Raw genomic sequence first — 16,740 nt, 5'->3', positions numbered from 1 at the left:
GCGCGGTCCTATGTGATCTATCAATATAGGTTTCCAAAAATTACAACTCATGAAAGTCTGCTGGCACAGATCAGAAAGTAAAGCTCAGAAGAATACCACTTCAGAGAATAATCACACAAAACAAATACCTACGGCTTCTCTGCATTAAGGACATTACATATGCACATACGTATTTTCATATATATGCACATAAATATAAAAATACATAAAAAGCAGTCTCTCAATAGGATACCGTTAAACTTTAAAAATCACTTTTCTGTCTCACTCCTAGAAGGCTTTAAAGGGAACATTTACGCATTCTACATCTCACACGTAGACCAACTTCAAGTGGTCATATTTACTAATCATTGCTAATTAATATAGTGACTACATACACGATTTCCCTTTTGTATTCTGTACCTAGAAATACTACTGGTTTTGTTCCTGAAAATACTCGGGAAGTTCAAAACAGGAGCAACCACACCGAGGCTGCAGTTTTCCACTGAGATGATCTAAGTCTGTGCCACTACCAAAAGCGGTAGCAACACATCTGGCAGAGCTTCTCCTACTGCACCTTCATTGAAGCGCTCTCTTTTGCTCCCTAGCAGAAATTATGTTTTTCAGCTCAGCTGATTTATGTCCTCACAACCAACATTTAAATCTTAGGCTTTCAAGTTTCTGGCTTATTCTGAATATCAACTTTGAAGATACTCTTGATTCACAGCACCTCTCCTTAGGGACACGTGCAGCTTGAAGTACAGCAACAGTTGGTTAGGAAGCCTTTCTAATATTTTTTTGAATTGAAAAAAGTACAGACAGAAAAGCAATAGGAACAACTGCACTCATTATCATTCCTGCGCATTTGTTGATTTTAGTCCGCTGTGTAAGGACTCCCTTGCTGCATATGATTTCACTTCCAATTGATGATGTCTCTCTCTCTCTCCTTTCAAACTAGTTTTCTTCTACCTTGAATGGGCCAGTAGTTAAAACAGACTCATTCACTTGTAAATAAAGCACGTCCTTTTATTCTCTCCCATATTCAAGCATACTGCATGCCTTAGATCCTCCTTCATTTGCTGTCTCCCCAGTCTTCCACACTTCCAGTGTTTCAAACCCAGCAGTAACAATCATTTCAAACTTTTTCAAAAACTTTTACTGTGACAAGCCTCCTTCTTGCAAATTGATTTGGCGGATAAGACTTTTTCCCCTACTTTCATACCTAAGGCAGCGATTCCCTCAGGATGCGCTAAGGCATGCTAATGTGCTTTGAGAGCATCTGAAGGATGTCAAAGTGGCAGTTTGTGTACTTTCATCAATACGAATTGATAATACGTGCTACAGAGCTTTACAGCCAGTCATTCCATGATCTATTAGTATCTCTCTCAGCAGCGGCACTCCAATCCTAGGCTCAGCTCCTTCGCCCCGTCTCCAGCAGCTGCTTCTTTCTCCAGGCACTCACAAGCTAGCAATGATAAAGATGCCTTCCCTAATTTACTCCTGGGCTGTCTGGGCTCAACTTTCTTCTCCTTCCTTAAATTTGCTCTAGCAAATTTTTCTTCTCAGTTAAAGCCTCTTAGACCTTCTCACCCTCTCGTCCTTCCTCTTCCCTCTTACTTTCCACACACACAAACACCTTTGCCCTGCACTAGATCCAACTTCAAGATCACCGTAACCCAGTTCAAGTCCACACTACTAACAGCATCCGTAGCCATGCATTTCAACGACTCCCAACAATCATTAGCGCTCCTGCAGGAACCCAGAGAGCCAGGCTGGGAACTGAGCAGATCCAACTTACCAATCTAACCAAAAACTACCCAATTCTTGGTTGGTTCTGTAAGCCACTGAATTCTCAGGGTGGCAGCTATGTAAGCAGGGGATGCTGGGAAGGAAAGCAGGAGGAGTGTGAGGTTGAGAGAAGTAAACACCTTCGTAGTGACTGCAAAGGTAAAATTGCCCCACCCCATCTGGAGTGACTTCACCCTAATACCGCTCATGGAAAAAACAGAACAGTGAAAGCCTTTAAACAGATCCATCCAAGACAGAACTAACCAGCAGAAAGAAGGACTAGTACGTAGGTAAATTCCAGCTAAATATATTCTACAAATATAATGTAGGAAAATGGGGTCTTTCTGCATACTTGCAATTGGTTTAGAGATCTTTTTGTCACAATAATACCATATAAGAAAGCGCTGAGCTGCTTAACTAACCCAAAGTAATAATTATTAATTGCTTGATTTTTTTACCATCTTCTAGTGTGTAAGTTTTCAGATGTTCTTTAAAAAAAAAAAATCAGACATACTTAAAATGTAATTGTTTATTCAAGTAGCTGATGAGAAGCCAAAACACACGACGGTCAAAGTAAAAATTTAAAACATTTCAGAAAAAAGAAAATTTCCGTGCTGTTTCCCTCATCTCCCATTTCACTTGGCTAGCTTTAAATGAAAACATGGGTGATTTACCTAATCTTCCACAAAAGGGTGATTTGCTAAAAGCGTATTATAGCACTAGAAACAACACAATCTCCCAAGCTAAGGAAAAAAACTACTAATAAAGCTACTAAACCAAGAAAATCACAGAAGATGAGAAAAATATAAATCAACTGCAAAGAAGGGGCCAATATAATTTCAACTGTGAACAAGTGAAGCTCACATCATAAGTGCATTTTTAGCAAGAACTTCAGAGCTAGAGGAACAGACTGTAATTAGACCTCAAGGACAACTATCATGCTAGACTTGCGAGGAATATCTTATATCCAAAGGTCACTTATCACACTAAGTACGAAATCAAATGGCAAGTAAAAATAGTATTTTTTTTTAAAAAGTGTACTTTCTCTACTTTCAGAAACATAAAATAGTAAAAAGTAAACAATAGAAAACTCTATAAATATATATAACTAATTTCTACATATTCAAAACTGTAACGAGGTACAGTCGCATACAGATTCTGCTCCCTCCCCCTCCTCCCCCAAGCCTCATTTGATATCAGCTTCTCATGGGAAAGACTAGATCACTTTCAAAATGAACATCATCCTCAGAAATTGTTCCCTGATACAGACTAAATAGAGGAAACAAGAGCCATACGCTAAGTGAAACACTATAAGGGACAATAATACTAATCTTGAAAGATATATATACACATCATCTTCTGTATAATATCATTGTTCACACAGAGAACTAGCACGTTAATTTTTTTATACATATATGCATTGAGATCTTTTCTATCATTTGGGAGGGGGGGAGTCTCTTTTTGTTTAGGATCAATAGTAAATAAGATGATAGCCACAGAGCTTAGTGTCTCCCATTCCCTTTCTACTTTCATCTATAAGAATTACTCCTTTTTTATTATGAAGAATTCATGGTTGCCTTAGATTTACTCACCAGAGTTCTTCCAGACCTTTACAAAGCCATCTTTGACAAGTATCTAAGAGGACAGCGTCCACTTGAAGTTCAATGGCAATAGTTTAACTGTCCAAGCTTTTCTGCCACTTTTCAGTGAGAAAAAAGTCTCCTTTCCACTCCTCAGTCTCCATAAAACAAAAGTGCCCCAGAATACTGACTAGATACACATAACCAACAAGTGCTGAAACACTATTGTAGAATGTACTATCAAATAAAAAAAGCAAGTTAATTCTTCAGTATTAGAAACACTGTTCAAATGCCAGGTTAATGTAGGAAAAAATCAGACCTGTCACCCAAAATACTGTAGTAATAAAATTCTATAATTATATGGTTAAGAGGCTTCTGAGCGCCTTTACGGTATCATTATGATATTGAGTTGTCAATGCCCACCCTTGTCATACCACTACAGCACAGCATTACGAATAACTATACCCACTTCCATCTCGTAACAGGCTTGAATTAATTTTAAGTCTAAATGTAACTCTAAATTTCTTAATTTATAAATGCTCCAATGTCATAAATTTCCTTCCTGCAAATTTTTGATTACAAAGTATACAACGTTTACAAAGGAAATATTACAGAGACAACATAATAGCTTGCAGACAGGAATCAGTAACCCTTTTAAAGTCTCATTTCCTTAGAAAAAACAAACCGTGATCAAGATACTGGCCTCTGTCAGACAATTAAACTTTTGAACATAAAAGCAATTTCAACAAATCTGACAAAGGTTTGCAAGTCTAAACAATACTGTCTTCTTATGATTGGAAATAGAGAAGCTACTCAAAAGAGTAAGGAAAAAGCAGTTACAACTGGTCCCCCTGAAAAAGCAGTTACAACTGGTCCCCCTGAATAATGAGCAGTTACAACTGCTCATTATTCAGCACCTGCATAATTCCTCATCGCTACCACGAGATCAGAAAGGCCTGAAGAGCTTTAATTCAGTATTCCAATGCATAGCATAGCTACACTATGCACAAGCCTAGTGCACAAGCCTTGGTATTTCATCAGATAGACAGCACTTGTAAGACACAACTTTACCAGAACAGGGCAAATCAGCTGATCTTAAGTAATTGCTATCTTTATATTATCTCTCTGTTTCCCTGCAAACACCACCGAGTTCTCTCTCTGTCAATCTCATTCTCTTCACTTAACATGTATTTCCCTTTCAATACTATCTCCCTCATCTTCTCCAGCAAACACCTATTTTCCTTTTACTATAATACGCTAAGGCAGTCTGGAGCAAAACAGCAGAAGCTGACTCTGAAAAGCTGTATAAAATTTAAAATGGTCATCTTTCAAAAGTGGTGCCATCCTAAAGTTTTCAGCATGCTAGGTCACGATTTCTTTGGGTTAAAATGCCCTCTTCAGAATGGCTGTAGACATCTACCTAAGCCAACAATCATCCTTGTTAAGAGCATCTTATGATGTTCACCTTCCCGAAGAGAACGTGGTACAGCAACTGCTTCCAAGGAGAACAGTTCGACACGAAATTATTTTAAATGCGGTCAAATCTCAATTATCAGCTGGTAATTTACCCAGAACTGCCCAGATGAATTATAATCTAAAGAAAGACAACTGTACTGCTTCATTAGCCAGTTCAGGTCCAGAAGCAGCACTGCAACTTTCAGACAAAGCAAAGCCTAAGTTACTACACTGCGTGAACCCACGCTGCTCCCGCAGTTAGCCACAGTTCAAAGTTCACAAATACTGAATCCATGCACTATCATCTAGCAGTAGAAATTTGATCTGGACTAGATGGGAGTGTGAAATACGCAATTCAGGTTGGTTTATGCCAATGGCGGGAGAAAAAGCAGCATCACATCCAGCATGGAGCGGCATGGATACAGAAAAGTGTAAGACTACCGTCGAAAATTTAAGGAGCAGAATGAGCTTGCATCAGTTAAATACTGTGTAACGCAGGTATGGCTGTTTTGATCAAACACTGGTACAAAATGATCCAAGATCAGCTTGTGGATGATGTGGCTGTGAATGGAATCAAAAAGGGGCCAACCTGCACGTTGCTCTGGCTTTGCCGGCCCAAGACGACCCACCAGGAGTCTCAGCATTGTCCTTTTCAAACCCCCGGCTTCGGAAAGGGCTCACTGACCCCAGCACCACACAGCAGGAACACAGGAAGTCTGCTCAAGACCGGTGTGATGTCCAGGCTGTTGCATTTCCATGGAAGCCTGAGCAAGGGGAGCAGCAGCCTGGTGGTACGGCATGGGTGAGCCTGGGTCCAGCAGGATTTATCAGCTCTGGTTCAATGTTAGTCATGTCAGGTGGAAGGCATCTATGAAAAGATCTATGGTATCTTTGTACTGTACCTCCTAATGCTTCTATTATCTTGGGATTTTCAGCAGCAAAGATATTGCAGCCCTCCCTCTCCAGGGAAAGGCAAGTTACACATTACTAAGGAAAAAACCTATAAAGCAATTTCAAAGCATTTGTGCCACTCGCTGGAGTTAAAAAAAAAAAAAAAGTCTTATTTCAGAGTCCTATTTTAACTCAGTATTGTAAATTGTCTTTGACTCCAAGATAAGACGTTACAATTCTGGGAAGACTGCGTTTTCATCTTTAAGAGAAAGTTGCTATAGTTCCTCTTTTAATAAAAAAAAATCCAGCTCAATTTGAGTAGTATTTCCATACAATCAAGTCTGCTTGACATCACCAAAACATATACTAGATGCGGAGAGTCAGGCTGTTCATCATCGTATTTTGACAAGAGCCACTACAAGTTTCTTAAGGAATCAATTCAGGATTGGCCAAGCACTGCATAAAACCAGAATTTCCTAGCATATCACTAATTACCCCAAGGTAAATTTCAAAGCTAGGGCTGACACTGCCAATGCCGAAACTACTGCTCTGATAAAGGGCTGCTTACCTTCAGTTTAAAATAGAGTACTTACATTCTTTCCTTTTAATAACATATTAACTTCAAAAATAATAGATCATTACTTGAATGACTTTGGTTTTGAATGATTTTTCTTTAAATAATCCAGCTCTGAACTTTTTTAGAATACTACTTTAAGGTGAAAACATAGAACTCACAGTTTATCAAACTATTTTACAAGTAGAACAAAGATTTAATTGCATGAACAAGGTTCCAAAAGCTAAAGAGGTTTTCTGTTAGTCTTAATTAAAAGTAGCAAGGAACGCAAAAATTAAATTTGTACTCCAGGAAGCATTCTATTTTCAAGAGAGAACCTTGCAAGAGTTCAGCTGTACTACTTGGCACACTAGGAATCAGTCACAGAAAACAACAGCAGCTTTTCCCCCACAACCAGAAAGAAAAGGCCAGAGCCCACGACTGAGCCACCACAAACAGTAAGAAGCAACAGATTACCAGCAGATTTATAACAAAAGCAACTAATGACTGTGCTCCAGGTTTTAGGGACAAAATCCGTGAGAGGCAAATACAATTAATTTATTTCTTACAAAGTGTGTTTGAGCCTGCTTAAACAAGAAGATAGATAAATGGGTAATGGGTCATTACACTAAATGGACCTTCAGGCGGTTCGTTGAAGGCCCAAGAAGAGCTTGCTGAGCATTTGAACTCCACAGCGTTATTTGTTTTCATCAACACAGACGCAAGCAACCCTCATTCAAAAAGGAGAATAAAATATTGAAAAAGGGTAGGCAAGCAGCGAAGTTGCATTCTCTCTCAACTTTCAAACATACGCTCAAATTTTGCGCTCACTTTTGCTAGATGATCTGTATTTAATAATTCACTGAAACACATGCTGCATTCAGTAATTTATCGGCTAATGCATGATTATATACATTTTTTCTGAAAGCTAATAGACTGAAAGAAATAAGAGATGGCAAGGCAATGTCTATGGTCTATACAAGTACCTCCAAGACTGCAGTTCAGTTTCATGACAAGCATCCCCCCCAATCAGAAAACATATTTACAGATGTTGTTTTGATATAAACAAATACTTTGCAAGTCCCCTATCAGCAAGTGCACATGGGTCAATATCTGTAACTATGGCTAAACACAATGTACAAAGCCAACTCACTTTGGAAAGATTCAAACTGGCACTGTTGTTAAGACTTAGCGAGTTTCCAAGAGAACGATAAAAATTGATCTCAAATCTGATCAACTTGATCAGACTGTATCTACTTCAAATACCACATCAGCAGATAAAGCATTGAGACTTATGACTTGAAATACTTTGTGGTAAAAGTTTAATTTCAAAGATTAAGAAAGAAAGTAGCTCAGGAAAAAAAAAATGCTAGTTCAACCATAAGTAAACTAGCAATAGTGTATTCTTAACTGTGAAAGAAGTCAGAGACTGGCCAATGCAGCGAAGAATTTACTGCATTGGCCATCCTTAAACCAAGCAAAACAACTTACCTTGATTGAGCTTTGAGCTCACACTCCCCAGTGCTATCCTATACTAGCTCCAAGAAGGAAAAATAAAGTTCTTCACACTCCTGTATCAACTGATGACCAGCAGCCTAGCATGTAATTCCACCACACACCTCCTGTCTGAAACATCAGGTGACTGAAAAGGGTGGCATAAGCTGGTCTGCCTGTAAGCTTACATAGTACATTTCCCAAAATCCCCAGTAGGTATTGATGTTCTGGACCTTCTACAGCTTTTCTGGAGTTGTTCTCCCTTGCAAACGTGCCATTGTCTACTTCCAGCACTGTTCATCGCTTCTACAAGCAGGAAGAGTGTAAAAGTGACAGCATTGTCAGTTCTGTTGATGCCCAGAATGAAAACCCATCACTAGATTTGCAAAATGCAGATACTACCGGCAGAATATGACTCTGAAAAATACTAGTTTTTCAGTTCACCACCACCCCCATCCACTTAAAAGAATAATTTCACTAGTGGTGAAAACAAAGGGGTTTGTATTGTAACTTAAATTAGGAAGCATTTAATAGTTATGTGTCATGGATTAATAAACAGGCAACTGACCACTTCCGGAAAATTAAATTAAGCTCTCCTTAAAAATTATCAAATCCCCCCAAAATGAGTTGAGAAGCACAGTAGAGAGATGAAGACAATGAACGTTGCACAACACAGCATAAAGCACACACACTAATACCATGCAATTTGTAGTTCTTGTACCCATGATTTCTTACAGGGGAACACGCAAGAGGCTAACAGACTACCTTCTCAAGAAAAATCCACTTGCAGCTTAAAAAGCAGGACTTCTACTCTTCTAAGTGTACTTCACGTTTTGAGGGCACTAGTTTTACACAAATAAGAAATTAAAAAAGTGATGCACTTCTATAGCTGGAAGAAGGGGGAAAAAAAAAAAAAAAAGAAAACCCACACAACTTTTTCAAGGCTTGCAGAAAGTTCCAGTGCTTCAGTTGTTCTTCATGAACCTGCCAAAAAGCAGCTACAAGAAATCATCCTTGCCTGCTCATTAGCACAGCAGGTATGGAAGTAGCACATTCTCAGCTATTAAGGAATCTATACATTACTTAGGAGCAGCGTATATAGTAAGCCTTTTGGCTAACACATGTAAGACCACAGCACCCTGCTTTGCTTTAGTTTTCATCCTAAACGTTTCCCTGTTTCTGTACACAATTACATAGATTAAAGACTCTCAAGTGGAAGTCAATTAATAAAATGGTGCAAAGAATTGGAAGCTTCTTCAATCTAGGGTGAAAAGAGGCAAAAAAACCTTTGCCACTCACTTCCTAGACAGGAACCAATGATCTGCATGGATGCTGATCTAGAAATCATGCCTCAATTGTCATGTGTTTTTGAAGTCTTATTTACAGACCTTCTACACGTTAGCTAAATAAAGGTCAAAACTCAATGGCGCTTTTCCCACAACGACTTCTTCTGCCAAGTTTCAACTTCTTCAACCAGTTGTTCCAGCACTAAATCTCCTAGAGGAGTTCTATACATACACATACAAGTACGTCTACATAAACAGGGCAACTATTTCCTCTTCTAATACTCTCTGAAAATAGCCAAAATGTATTTGCACCAAATTTCCTCACGAAGTTCACCTTTCACCATACAAGCCAGATCCGGAAAATCCCAAAAGTAAAACTTTGTAAAACTACACATAAGCTGGGTATTTTAACCAAGTGTTAAGAAAACCACAAAGACCCTCACTGTTATATGTCCATGTTTAGCATTCAGATTGCAAATCAATTCCCATGCAAGGAAAGGAAGAAAGCGAAAAGAATGGCTTCTCACCTCTTCACAGATTAGATTCTAGGAACTGCCCATTTGCTACACAAAATGAAAAAAAGAAATTACCACAACATATGCTTAAACAACAGAAATTAAATGGCCACAACTATGTTTAACTGCAGCATGCTATTCATATAAGCAGCATTCAGTAGTCATCGCAACCACTCGTTCCTGAAGACGGTAAGATTATTTTTCAGGTTGTCCCAGCATCCTGACACCTATAAATGCATAGTTTAGCCTGCAAAAATCCTTACTTATTAGCTACCTGAGCTGGCAAAACTAACAGATAAGCTACATCAAAAAAAAAGAAATTAAAAAAAGTAACTACATCATAAAAGCCATTCTATACAGAGAATCTTTCTCTCCCTCCCTAAGAAACTCTCTTCTGTACAGTGGGAGACTCAACGGGACTTAAAGCATCAAGACACCAACGTAGCATTGCCATCATCCACAGGCAACTTCTGACTGTGGTATTTCTTGTCTTTTCTGAATCAGACCTGAACAGTCATCAAGAGAGCACCGGGGGGACGGGGGGAATCTATTATGGAAGCCTGTAAAAGGAAACAGAGTAACACAAAGACACAGAACTATACATAAAGCAACACTGAAGAATCAAGCAGGGCGGAGAACAGAGGGGAGAGCAGAAAGAGCATACGAGTAAGCAGAACGGAAACTGAGAAATGGAAAAAAAAAATCACAAGCACAGAAAAACAACAACTTTGAAAGCTAACAGAAGAGTTGCAACAAAGATGAGGTGCAGGATAGAGTATGAATATGATAGTATTTAGATGAAACTAAATACTCAAAGAAGAAAATACAAGAAATAACAGGAACCAAGTAGTCAACACTGCTTTCCCCTTCCAATCTCTGAAACGCCAAATTGCAGACTGCTCATCACTTGTCCACGGAACATGATTCCAGGAAGCAAGATCTGCTTTTCTGACTCGATGTTACTTGAACACAGGAAGACAGAAGCAAACTGCAGTGACACGGAGAAATCAAAGTAGCAAGGAATTAAAAGCCACAAAGTGAAAAGTCAGTATTAACAACGAAGAAATATATTTTACTGTTTAACGTGGAAGAAAAATAAGTAAAGAGGAATTCTACAAATTAAAAGGAAGGGTGAGTCCCATAATCCCCTGAAGTCACGCAAATCCTTCCAAGCAAGACAAAACCGTTGGTCCTCCAAAAGCCAAGGCATCGCCTCCAAGTCAGGCAGAGGGAAATAGGGCCAGCGTCTGCTCTCCAAGGTACTGCCCCTTCAACCGCAGCTCGAAACTTCTAGCCCAAACATCCTCTTACCGACAGTGCCCCATTACACTCCCCATCACCTAAGCATCTAAGGACAGTTAGAACAGCTAGTCTCTCCCAGGAACTGACACTGACAACATCCAGGAGAGCCTAAAACACATCATCTTGGACACGCCCCAGGACTTGCTTAGGAATTCCGTAGCTTGAAAACTACCCTTACAGAGGAAAAGCCATACAGGTATGGAAAAAAAATTTAACAGGATGAGATGACTTCAAGGTCTACACTAGTCAAATATCTTTTAAAAAAAAAATCAAATAAAGCAAGGGATGTTTTTCTTTCTTCCTTGATTTTCCTTGAAGTTACCCACATAACTAAGCAGGAATATAACTGTAGAGTCTGTGCAGGCCCCTCACTAGGAAGGCTGAGAGCATCTGCAGCATAAAATTTGAGAATCTCTACTATAAATAAAGGAATTAATTTCCTTAATATTACATGTGGTAACTAATGTAAGGATGTCAGCTTCCATGGCTTTCTTAAGCTTTAAGAATATTGTAACAAGTACTTATCCAACATAAGATTTCCCTATATACAAAGAGAAAGATCTCAGTAAATATATGTCAACGGTCCATAACTCACAACAAAACTCAGCAGAACGGGATTTACGTAACTAATTTTCAGCATCAGTGATCAAGCGGCTTGAGCAATGAGAAAGAACCAGTCTTCAGCAGCCTCAACAGGAAAAGTTTCAGGACAAAATCATTTCTGATCACATCAAATAACATGAACCAAAATCATTGTACAGAACGAAAGCTGAAATACCTTTCTAAAAATAGAAGCCTTTTAGCTATTAAAGTCACAGAGTTTTTCCTTCAACTGCTTTACAGTTACAAACAACAAGTTGGAACTACTTTATCTCAGCATCACCTTCCCTTTCGCTTCAGAAAGTTCACAATTAGAAAGGATACAAGTTCCTCCTCCCATTTTTTTGTCTCTGGTTACTCTGATTCATTTGGAGTAGCACTTCACCACAGCCCGTGATAACTGCAATTTGGCAATAAAGGAAAAGTTATTTTCATTTTCCTTTAAGTCTGGCTGCTCATCCCCTTAAAAAGCATCAAAGACAAAAGCAAACATAAAACAATCACCGAATTTAAAGTTTATAAACAATTGACCTTCTTTTCCTCAACAGGAGACAGTAAAGATTTAGGTTAGCCTAATAAAGTTGGGCAGTTACCCCCATAACACCTCCATAGGGTCTCTGCAGAGGTTCTGAACATGGAAATATCATGTAAGTAGAAAGAAAACATGAATCTTTAAAAAAAAGGCCCCCCCAAAAAAGCCCTGCAACAGAGACAACTGTTTTACAGTTTTGCACAAGAGAAATAGTCAAACGAATCACTAGATCTGCACAACACACTACGGGTAGTCAAATAATCAATACTGAAGCTTACAGGCAACCACTGAACAAGTGACAGCAGCTCTTGTAGACCAAGTGATGTTAATTATGCAATATTTGTAATGATCTTATTATAATGTATATTCAATATCTAAAATAATACATGAATATTCACAGTATGAAATATTCATCCTCTCCAGATCCCGAAGAGCAAACTGAATGCTGCAATGTTTTGGAATACTTCGATTTCTTATCTACCTCAAGGTAAACATAGCCTCACTCAACCTCCAAGTCTACTCTTTGTACTTCCTAAATGCCAGGATTACATGGCAACAAGTCAAGCCAAGCATCTTCAGTATCCAAATTCAGGGCTATCCTGAAGCTATACAAATAGTAAAACGCTCCAGCATCTCAAGTGTTTTATGGACCTGATCATATTGGGAGCAGTTCTGCAGGCCAGCTGACAGTGATAACGGACAGAAAACTACAATGTTAGTCTACATCACAAGTTTGCTCCTGTGCTCGAGTAAACTGTGTGGGTTTTTTGGGGTTTTTTTATGTTTTACTAAAGGTCTAAGAGCAAACATAACGAGTAAAATGGCCTGCAAGCTTGTGTAGTAGAATAATACCTAGAAGCCTCTATTTATCAATGTGAACTGATTTTATAATGTTTCAGAGCTGCTAGGAAAAAAAAAAATTAGACTAAAGAGGCAATCACTGAAGAAAGCGAAGCAGAAAGCTGGGAAGAAAACAAACTTAGTTCCCAGAAACCAAGAACTGGAAATAACGTAGGCCTACCAAAGTTACCTAAGCCCACAACTGCCGCTGTATAATAAAACCTATTTCCCATGTTGTAATTTTTTTTCTTACTAAAAACCAAACCAAACAAAAAGAACAGAACAAACCTAAACTAAAACCATCGACAGAGTTGTAAGTCAACATACACCAACACCAGTCGCAGTCCCAAAGGGAAGCCTCTCAGGCAACCAAGCCCAGCCAGGCTCTCTGGGACATGCCACAGCCAGGACTACAAGCACAACTGACTCAGCACCAGTCTGAGAACTAGATTTCCACTTTGGGCTAAGAGGCGGCACTCCCAGGCACACGACGACAATCTTACACTCAACAAACACTTCTCATAGAGCATCAGACACTCTATACTTTCAAGTGAAGCCTGTATAAGTGCCCAGTGATAGCATAGTTCTATAGGTAGCTGAAACTATTACCATGGCTTCAGGTGTGACACAGTGACCTGCAAAACCGTGGTGTAAAAGACTTGAGACAGAAAAATCCGTGTTTAATCTTACATTTCTGTATTTTCTGGCTTACTTTTGAGTTAAGACTATCTGGATATCTGTGCAGTGCCTAGCAAAATGGAACTATCCTGATCAGGGCCTCTGGACAGCACAGTAATGTAAATATTACTAAAGAACAAATGAAACTCAATATAAACCCTCCTAGATTGACAAGAATTGGCATCCAAAGAAACCAAGGAATGTACAGTGTGTCAATATGAGGGTTCATTTCGGGATACAGAGTGCTGCAAATTAACATAAAAGCATATCATGTCCTCCGCGCATTTTTCCTGCAGAAAGTATGTACATTTAAATAAGTCCCTATAATTAATGCCATGAGAATCTTTAAGTCCTTTGTAAATAAGTGTTCTTATCTTAAAAAGTAAACAATTGTGTCTTCCTTTTTTTTTCCCTTTCTATTTAAGGCTACTAAAAATGTTTATGTTGTAGAAGATCAATTCAGAAATCAGACCAGAATTTATACAGACTTTACTCCAACTAAACCCCTGCCTGGGAAAACATAGGTGATGTTAACGTACCTAGAGCACTCAGCGAGATGTTAGACTGTTTACTGTGAGCGAACAACGCAAAAGCTGCTTTAAAGCCTGGGCATTTCATAGAGGAATTTGTGTTTTACTGAGTTCCTGGATCAAATCGTAACTTGAAACTACTACTACTCCTCAGGAAATAACTTCAAGATCAGGGAACTTACTGGGTTTCATACTTAGATCAAATGCTGAAAATAAAGATGCTGCAAAAGGGGAAAAAAAAAAAAAACAACCCAAAAAAAAAACCAACATTGCTGCTTCTGTCCATAAAATATTGCCCACTTCTCATGCTTAAGCAATGAAACTTTTGTTAAATACATATATACGCATCCATACGGACCTTTGGCCAAAAAATGAGTTTTTCAAACTACAGGTTTCCAGTTCCACAAGATCTCAGACGGTCCTTATGAGTGCCACAGAAGCAGGCCCACCGATTACCTGCTACAAAATCAGGCCTAAGGACCCCGAGTCTTGTAATGAGCTCTAGCAAGACGTAACCCCAGGCCTACAGAAAGGTCGCTGCTAGACAAAAGTTCCAGCTCTGCACGTTGTTATGGGGTTTGGATTAACATTGGAGCAGTTTACAGTGGGACTAATATGTTTATAATAAAAATATGTCTGGCTGTTTGCAGAATTGTTAAATGCCATCCTTCTGTCATCCATAAATTGGTAACTTCTTAAGAAAACGGGAGCTTCCCATGTGTTCTTTTCAAAACAACACATTAAGAGTTGTAAGTCAATTCACTTTCTAGATGACTTGTCATACAATTGATACCAAATAATTATTTTGTAAACATTAGGGTAAACGAAGACAAAGGGCAGTATGTGTTCCCCGTAAAAATGTTTAGTTTAGCAAGAAATTTCTAAAACAAACTAGATTATGTTTCCTGGACCTCTTTCAAAACACTGTTTCAGTAGTTTCAGTGAAGAGGCGATCCCAAATGCTCAGCGGGCAGAAAAGGAAACTGCTGGCAGTCTCTGGCTCACACATTTTGGGCATGACCTCATTCTTTACTACCACTTTTCGTTTTTGCTGCAGTGTTTTAAAAACCAAGACTTGACATTATTTTTGTACGTTACCTTTAATTATTACTTAAGAAATGCAAAGAACACAACTTGAAGTTATAAAAGAAAGTATACCTCCCTCACAGCTCATTCTCATACAGTGAGAAGGTAGGTGGCACACACAATGCACCATCATACGTGCCTTCGTATCCAAACGCGCACACAAAATAGTTATGTTTATGTAAAGTATGCTTGTTTCTCTGAAATGGAAGGACAAACCTCATGTTACCTGACAGGCATTTTTGAAAGTTAACTATATAGCAATAGCAGCATATAACTTCCCTAATAAATTTGACTTAAAAAGCCAAATTTCCTTTTCATAAATAGCAGACATATCTTAAATTATACAGAACCATTAAATTATCCACACCCTAGTTACATTTTTTTTTAAAAAATACTGTTAAAGTGATTTAAGATATTGCTTTATCTATAAGGGAATATCTAGCTGCCTAAATCCCAATTACCTTAAAATGGTTCTAAAAATAAATTCATACTGCAATTTCAGAGATTTCTTGAAATATCAAATTTAACGTTACAACTTTTTTCTGTTTGATTGTACCAATCTTGATCAAGTTCAAACAATGATTATTTATCAATCCGTCAAAACCAAGCGAAGTTATCTCTTCCAACAAACAGTTGTCATCAGTATACCGCTGATAGTTTAGTCTTATTTTGAGCCTACTGTTTAAATAAGCGTTCAGTCTGTAATACCAACATATTCACCACCTCTCCAGTTGAGAAAGATAAGATATGCGTGCTAAATTAAGTAAACATCACAACGGTTGTTCAAAATAAGACACTGGAATTACAAGCTTAGACAAACTTGGCAAACGATTTTAACAACCCAACAGTTCTCTGATGTTAACCTCCCAATCTGATTTATTCCAGCCTCTGGACTCTCCTGAAAGTTAGTTTTACACGTACATTTTTACTTGAAAACACCGAATATCGTACTTCCCCAGCAAGAAAGAGGCCAACATTCAACTAGCATAGTATCTACTCATACATCTTCGGAAAGAACAAACTCCACATGCAATTGGGCCTCACAAGAGTTAAGAAAAAGACAACTCTACCCAAAGCCTGTTCGAGGAAGCATTCTGCGCTTCACTTTATTGGAACACGATCTGCCTCTAAGCAGACCGCAGTGTGCAACCAGGAAAAATGTTTAAGATTTGAGATAGCTGAACTTCCCGCTAATCACAAACTTCTACTGATAAGTTCATTGAATTCCTCAGCATCTCTGCGAATCATGTTTTTTAGTCTTTGTTCATGAAGCAGTGCACAGAGACAAGCCTCTGAGAAGCTGGGAAGGTACCTTGCCTGCCACGGAGAACCGAGAGCAGGTTCCAAGGGATACACGAGGCCTGCTGCATAGGGGGAAAGGGGATTTCGTGCCCAAAACGCAATCGGATTTCAGCGGTGCCGGGAGGAATACCTGCTGTATTAACCCTCCGACCCTCCCGGCTGTTTAGGTAACACCTGTAAAGAGGAAACTTCTTAAGGAAGCAAGAGACCACCCCCGAAGCGAAACACCCGGGAGCTCCTTCCCCCCCCACGCCCGCCCGGCCCTCGCAAAGCCAAGCCAGGCTTCTTTAGGCGCCGGTTCCCTCACACACAAGCAGTCGCTTCGGAAAAAT

The 16,740-nt window shown here is 38.9% G+C and overlaps 1 protein-coding gene across 1 annotated transcript in view; it reads right to left on the bottom strand.

The window, feature by feature from the left end:
• The window catches only part of USP34 (ubiquitin specific peptidase 34), a 146,602-nt gene that overhangs the window by 121,516 nt on the left and 8,346 nt on the right, over positions 1 to 16,740 (bottom strand). Inside the window, 1 exon segment of the mRNA XM_009319630.1 lies at positions 16,419 to 16,582. Within this exon segment, the coding sequence (XP_009317905.1) occupies positions 16,419 to 16,582 (164 nt within the window).

This window comes from Pygoscelis adeliae, unplaced genomic scaffold (assembly GCF_000699105.1).
Source record: "Pygoscelis adeliae isolate BGI_AS28 unplaced genomic scaffold, ASM69910v1 Scaffold122, whole genome shotgun sequence".
Classification (NCBI taxonomy): Eukaryota; Metazoa; Chordata; class Aves; order Sphenisciformes; family Spheniscidae; genus Pygoscelis; species Pygoscelis adeliae.
Note: the sequence above shows the minus strand (reverse complement) of the source record. Positions and strands in the feature narration are given on the sequence as shown.